Consider the following 7,500-nt stretch of genomic DNA (forward strand, 5'->3'; position numbering starts at 1 on the left):
AGAACATTCTTACGGACTTATGGGACAAATGACGTCACACTTCCACTCATGTGTGTTGGGTTGCTAGTGCCCCCGGTCCAGGACTGTACTCTTCCTCTCTAGAACAAACGTAGCGTCTAGGACCAACTCTCATGTCAGATCGCTCTGATTCAGCAGTAACCCTCTGCAGCGTGGGCGCCCGGGCCTCTTCAGCCGCTGCTTCCAGGCCCTGGGATGCCCGTCCACCTGAGCCCTGCAAACTGTAGGATGAGAAGCTTGGCCACCTGGAGTAGACCCGCTGCTCCTCCACATCGAGATGAGCCAGTTGAGGAGGCTCGGGCATCTGGTCAGGACGCCTCCTGGACACCTCCCTGGTGAGGTTTTCTGGGCACGTCCAACCGGGAGGAGACCTAAAGGTAGACCCAGGACACGCTGGAGGGACTATGTCTCTCACCTGGCCAGGGAACGCCTTGGGATTCCCCCGGAGGAGCTGGTCCAAGTGGCTGGGGAGAGGGAGGCAGTGGTAGTAATAGTAGTATTAGTAGTAGTAGTAGTAGTATATTTATGTCAAACATGGGAGTATGCAGAAATAAATACTTCTTTAGCCCCACCCCCACAGTGAAGTCCTCATGCCACGTAAGCTGATATGAGGTTTGTGATTTACAAATAATGAAAAGAGAAACAAACAAACCACAACATCACTTTCACTCCCTTTTCCTGGTTCATATATGTATCTAATGTGTGTGTACATATATAAAGACAATTTTCACTATATTCAATGGTTAATTTCTCAAAAACTGATTCTGCAGCATCATTCCAATTAGGGTCTTAAAGTACACATGGACTACTACATCCTCCCCAACTTTCATAAGGATCTGATGTGGCTTTTGAAAATAAAGTGCAATCAAAGTTGACACTAAAGACAATTTTCACTATAAATTGGTAACTAAGTTTTATTTTACACACAATTTAACACAAACTTTGAAATCTGTTCAATCTGTTCATCAGCACGTTCAGACAAGACGCACATCCTGAAAGTGCGCTTTTATTTTGAAAGGCACGCTCAAACGAGGGCACCATGATGCCTCGTGCAGTTGCGTCCGTAAAAATCAAAGGAGTGCTGGCTTGACGGCAGTTCAGATTTGTTCCGTTTCATTTTATTATTAGATAAAAAAAAACAGCCTGAATGAGATTTGACCCTCACCAGGAACCGTAAGTCGGTTCAAAGATCGTTTATGTCGTGACCGTGACGTAATCAGCAGAACGCAAAGGTGGTCGGAGTGAGACCTCTTGTTGGTCGCTTCTATCTGTGGCGCTCCAAGGAGTCTGCTTGATCAAAACCACGCCACGGAACCCGAAACGCCACGGTAACGGAGGTTTACCGGAGTTGAAGCCCGTTGAGCTCCTCTCGTACTTGAATGCTGACACTGAAAGATGGCATCATAGAGCTAACAGTTAGCAGGATATGTGTGTGTGTGTGTGTGTGTGTATACATGTTCTTATGTGTTTTTAGGTATTTTTCTTCTCATTTATTGCGGTTGTTGTATGTTTTAGAGAGCGAACATCTACCGAAGACAAATTCCTTGTAAATGTGCTTTTACTTGGCCAGTAAATCTGAATCTGAACTATCTGAGTCAGTTATCCTAAAACTGTTATTAAATACGTCGGGTTTAGTTAGATTAAACCGTCTTTTATCGCAGTGACGCTGCTAGTTTACTGTAGCGCTCTGACTTTTACCAAAGCAGTGTTATTCTGAAACATGATGCTAGTTAGCTGCTAGCTGCTGGAGGCTTCCGGAGCTGCGCAGAGACCCAAGTCTGGTTCTCTAAACTCTTCTACAAATGCGGTTAAATCCGGTCTTTTCTTCTTCAGACCCCTTAACGCCGATTGCTGCATTTCCCATGATGCACTGGGAAGACGTCCAGCGATTTGACTTTTCAAAATAAAAGGTTCAGGGTCTGAGGATGCTGGTTCTCTTCCAGCTGTTACTGGGTGGGGCTACACCTGGACAGGTCACCAGTCCATCACAGAGACCATCAGACTCAGCTGTGTCCCACCCAGGTAGAACGCCCCTCCCTCCTCCTGTCCTTTAGTCTTTGTTTACTTGTTGTTTTCAGAGACCATGACTGAGCAGAACACCGAGGCGAAGCTGAAGAGCCTGCTGAAGCTAGAAAGGATCCAGCTGTGGAATCCTCCCTACACCGAGGATGACAACCAGCCTGGACTGCAGCACCTGCAGGTCGGTCACTTGTTAGTAAATAAACAAGCATGTGTAAACAACAACACCTCCAGCCTGAAATGAACAAAGTTAATTATTTAATAAGTTTGAACAGATTCAGCCGAGTTATTAATAAAAACGTTTGTGTTTTATTTTCCAACTCAACATTCATTGAATCAGATGTTCATAGGGAGCTAAGCCCCGCCCATCTACCTCCGGACCTCGGGTCCCGGAAGAACGAAGGAATGAAGTCAACGGGACTAAAAGCTATTTTCTATTCTCTTTGTTATGTGCCATGGATTTCACAGATGATGTCCGTGAATTTTAAAGACACATTCTGATGCCAAGAAAGCGCTTATTTTCGAACGGGGACAAAAGTAATATTAGGTTTGGTGGAGGACTACAAATGCGTCTTACCACATTGAACCAGAGGAGGATGGCTGTAAGTGCAGCAAACTTCAAATCCTTCCTTCAGGAGGAAAGAACCACCACAAATCTGGTCATGTGGTGCGTAGCAGCTATGCTAGGGGGAGGAGATTCTGTGGTGACGTCATAGGTGCGATGTGCCATGTCTGATTTGTAGTCATGCTATTACGAACTTTTACAAGCTGATAAATATTAAAGTACGGGACTGGCGTGGTCGAAACTCCCGTCATTAGTTTTCATTTAAACGGAAGTACAACGAGTGCGATCCAGGGCGTGAGGCAAAGTGGATCAGAGAATAGCTCTTTTTAGATCTGCTCAGGGACCCAAAAGCCGACCGGAAAGGGGAGGAGACTAAGACCCACTATTCCCATTTCTTAGTTCGCCAGACAGATCAAACAGCCATTTTTATTCAGGTGTTCTCTGTTCCTTCACCAGGAGCTGGCAGAGCGTTACGCCCCTCTGCTGCGTCTCCCTGTGGTGGTGGTAGGGGGCGCCCTGGAGTCAATCCGAGGTCAGGCTGTGAAGAGAGGGAAAGGAAACAAGACCTTCAGAGAGACGAGCGTGGCTACGCTGGAGCTGTTGCTACCCAGAGAAAACAAGAAGGTGCAGACCCACTCCTCCTGGCCCCATCCGACCGCTCGGGTCAGCTCGGTCTGCCCTGCTGGGGTCGCTGTGTTTACATTGTTCGTGAAGAGCTGACCGTTTTTTCGGCCCTGCTTGAGCCAACCCATCACACCATCTACGGACTGATTGGCTGGCTGAAGTTCATGCCTACCTGCTAGTGAGAGCCTCTGATTGGTGCGGGTAGAGTCAGCCGGCGGTAGATTCCCATCATCAGTCTGGGTGTAGTGGAGTAAACATGTCTGACTGCAGCTTCGCCCTGGCGCTCCGGCTGCGGCGAGGCAAAGCGACTGCTGTGAGACGAGTCCACGGCAGCAGCGCTGCTCTGTGACAGAGTAGGAAGCAGCATGTTGGGGTGTCCAAAACAAACACGCCCTCTCACACCTGCTTTTGTTTACTAACTTGTGGCGCTTAGGAAGGACACCACAGCCTTCTCCGTGCCTCTTTAGCTCCGCCCACATGCTTGGAGATATCTGCGTTCCTGAGAAGGCTGTGTAAACACAATCCTGTTGCACCTTTAAATGGGCTGTAGGTTCCTGGTGGGGACACTTCTGCTTCCAGCTGGCAACAAGATGGCGCCTGTGCTTGGATTTGCCAGCTACTAGCAACCTTTTCAAGCTTTTCTCTGCTAACGTTCTCCTTTCTGCCTTGCTTTTGTCTGCAGTCTTCTTCAGTAGTGTACGGCTACCATCTTGTACGATCGCCAGACTCTTATTCTTCTGATTGTCTGATTGGTCAGGACGCGCTGGGACTCATTGTACCCCACTGGGAGTTGAACCCAAGCTGAGCAGCTCTAGTGACGTTTTTCTGGTCCTGGTGAAAACTCGGAGGAAACGATCAGGAATCCCCTTAAAGCCTGGTTTAGCTAGTAAGCATCGCCGCGATCTTCTAGCTACGTCTCCTTTGTTTGAGGACGTTAGCTCTGCCTCTCTATTCCCGCTGGATCGCGATGCAGTCGCTGTCTCTTCATCCATGTTTCCTCAGGTTTGTTGATCCTCATTCCTCAGTGGTTTCTCCTCCTGTTCCCTCCATAAGTGGTTTTTATAAACACCGTGGATCTAACCCTGCTAATGTACGTCCACTAACTCCAGCTGTTTCTGTAGTTTCTGATTCCTCCACCTCACTCAGCATGGCTCTATTAAATACCCGCTCTGTTAGCAATAAGTCCTTCCTGCTCAATGATCTAATTCTCTCTAAAAACCTGGATTTTCTGTTTCTGACTGAAGTTTGGCAGCAAACATCTGATTATTCTGCTCTGATTGAACTCTGCCCGAGTGGTTATTCTTTTCTTAGCCAGCCCCGGGGTTCTGGTCGTGGTGGAGGCCTAGCTGTTGTTTTCAGAGACCATCTTCCATGTAGCTCTACAACCTCTGGTCACTTTGCTTCCTTTGAGCTGCAGCTGATTAAAGTCGGGCGTAAGGACCAGGGATGTGTATTGGTGAAATCCTGGTGATATACAGGTCCTTCTAAAAAAGTTAGCACATTGTGATCAAGTTCATTATTGTGTGTAATGTACTGATAAACATTAGACTTTCATACATATTAGATTCATTACACACAACTGAAGTAGTTCAAGCCTTTTATTGATTTTAATATTGATGATTGTGGCGTACAGCTCATGAAAACCCAAAATTCTTATCTCAGATAATTAGCATATTTCATCCGACCAATGAAAGAAAAGTGTTTTCATTACAAAAAACGTCAACCTTCAAATAATGATGTTCAGTTATGCACTCAATACTTGGTCGGCAATCCTTTTGCAGAAATGACTGCTTCAGTGCGGCGTGGCATGGAGGCATCGGCCTGTGGCACTGCTGAGGTGTTCTGGAGGCCCAGGATGCTTCGATAGCGGCCTTAAGCTCATCCAGAGTGTTGGGTCTGGCGTCTCTCAACTTTCTCTTCACAATATCCCACAGGTTCTCTACGGGGTTCAGGTCAGGAGAGTTGGCAGGCCAGTTGAGCACAGTAACACCATGGTCAGTAAACCATTTAGCAGTGGTGTTGGCACTGTGAGCAGGTGCCAGGTCGTGCTGAAAAATGAAATCTTCATCTCCATAAAGCTTTTCAGCAGATGGAAGCATGAAGTGCTGCAACATCTCCTGATAGCTAGCTGCATGGACCCTGCCCTTGATAAAACACAGTGGACCAACACCAGCAGCTGGCATGGCGCCCCAGACCATCACTGACTGTGGGTACCTGACACTGGACTTCAGGCATGTTGGCATTTCCCTCTGCCCAGTCTTCCTCCAGACTCTGGCACCTTGATTTCTGAATGACGTGCAGAATTAGCTTTCATCTGAAAAAAGTACTTTGGACCACTGAGCAACAGTCCAGTGCTGCTTCTCTGTAGCCCAGGTCAGGTGCTTCTGCCGCTGTTTCTGGCTCAAAAGTGGCTTGACCTGGGGAATGCGGCACCTGTAGCCCATTTCCTGCACACGCCTGTACACGGTGGCTCTGGATGTTTCTACTCCAGACTCAGTCCACTGCTTCCGCAGGTCCCCCAAGGTCTGGAATCGGTCCTTCTCCACAATCTTCCTCAGGGTCCGGTCACCTCTTCTGGTTGTGCAGCGCTTTCTGCCACACTTGTTCCTTCCCACAGACTTCCCACTGAGGTGCCTGGATACAGCACTCTGGGAACAGCCTATTCCTTCAGAAACTTCTTTCTGTGCCTTACCCTCTTAGCCTGGCAAGCCAGACTAAATAAATGTATTATTAGTCTGGCCACACTCCATGGACGGCTCTCGGTTGTGGGGCGGGTTCTACCGTTGTCTTTCAAATGATCTCCGCATGCCGCTGGACAATGAATGTGACATACTCTTGTTTCACTCTGTTGCATCGTCCCACCCACCAGGCACTTAGAGTGCCCTGATTGGCCCACAAAGTGGATAAAGCTCTGTGATTTGTTCACTAAGCAGATAGAGCACTATGATGGGCCCACCACTATGGACCAATCACAGCTCTTTATGTGTTTGAAACCCCTCTAGAGAGCTGTGATTGGCTAGCCAGAGTCCTGGTAGGAGCTGCGGAGGCTCTAATGGAGCGTTCCTAGACCAAACTTTGCAAAGCAAGAATGTGGTCTAGTTCACTAGGCTATTACCCTCTTGCTTGAGGGCGTCATTGATGGCCTTCTGGACAGCAGTCAGGTCGGCAGTCTTACCCATAATTGTGGTTTTGAGTAATGAACCAGGCTGGGAGTTTTTAAAAGCCTCAGGAATCTTTTGCAGGTGTTGAGAGTTAATGAGTTGATTCAGGTTAATAGCTTGTTTACAGAACCTTTTCATGATATGCTCACTTTGGGACAGCAATTTTGGGTTTTCATGAGCTGTACGCCAAAATCATCAATATTAGTAATGTGTGTAATGAATCTAATATATATGAAAGTCTAATGTTTATCAGTACATTACAGACAATAATGAACTTCATCACAATATGCTAATTTTTTAGAAGTACCTGTACGTATCACAATACAGGTGAGACGATAGGATGTATCACGATATATTGTGATATATTCAGCCAGACGATAGTAGCCATTTTTTAGACCGAGTTTATTGTTGAATGTTCAGTAAACAGTCCAAAGTGACACGTAACATGTTTAACATGAGGTTTCTGCACCATAACAGAGGGATTTACATTTAAATGGTGGAAACAAAACCCATAGCACACTGCTGCCATCCAGCGGCCGGTGTTTAAATTACACCAAAAAAAGAAAATACACTAATGTTTGCATGTAAATTCTTCCAAAATTTGATACACGGCTTTCAATATCGATATAATAGTGCAGGAAAACATATCACGATATAATGCCTGGTTGATATTTTCTCACATTCCTACGTTCTACTGTGCTGTGGTCTATCGTCCACCGGGTCCAAACGGCTCTTTCCTTCAGGAGTTTAGAGACGTTCTGTCCTCCACTGTGAAGCTGTCCAGACTGGTGATGGATGGTGACTTTAGCATCCACGTTGATGATCCCTCTACCTCTTTTGGACTCCTTCAGCTTTACCCAGCTTGTTTCTGGCCCCTCACACAGCAGAGGGCACACTCTAGACCTTGTTCTTACTCTGGGTCTAAATGCGTTGGTTAGCTGCCAAGCTGCTTTTAAATGTGCTTTATAAATAAACTGGTTTGGTTTGGTTTGGAGGACATTTATGGTTCAGATCACCACTGACACCTTGTGGTGTTTTTAGGATCCAAAGAAGAAGACCTACCTGGAAACGAGGCTGGATGTCCCGCTGCAGCAGGTGGCAGACCGGTAAACA

At 46.8% G+C, this 7,500-nt stretch overlaps 1 protein-coding gene across 6 annotated transcripts in view; it reads left to right on the top strand.

The window, feature by feature from the left end:
- Positions 1-1,206: 1,206 nt before the first annotated feature.
- Positions 1,207-7,500, top strand: part of nub1 (negative regulator of ubiquitin-like proteins 1) — a 33,722-nt gene continuing 27,428 nt past the window's right edge. For 3 of the 6 annotated variants that reach the window (XM_070553538.1, XM_015941751.3, XM_054736201.2), the window contains exons 1-4: positions 1,353-1,492; positions 2,097-2,218; positions 3,059-3,226; positions 7,429-7,493. In XM_070553538.1, coding sequence (XP_070409639.1) covers positions 2,102-2,218; positions 3,059-3,226; positions 7,429-7,493 — 350 coding nt within the window. In that variant the 5' untranslated portion in view covers positions 1,353-1,492; positions 2,097-2,101. Of the gene's footprint in view, positions 1,493-2,096; positions 2,219-3,058; positions 3,227-7,428; positions 7,494-7,500 lie in introns of all 6 variants that reach the window. The other 3 variants (XM_054736202.2, XM_054736203.2, XM_070553537.1) reach the window with 3 other exon arrangements.

This window comes from Nothobranchius furzeri, chromosome 7 (genome assembly GCF_043380555.1).
Source record: "Nothobranchius furzeri strain GRZ-AD chromosome 7, NfurGRZ-RIMD1, whole genome shotgun sequence".
NCBI lineage: Eukaryota > Metazoa > Chordata > Actinopteri > Cyprinodontiformes > Nothobranchiidae > Nothobranchius > Nothobranchius furzeri.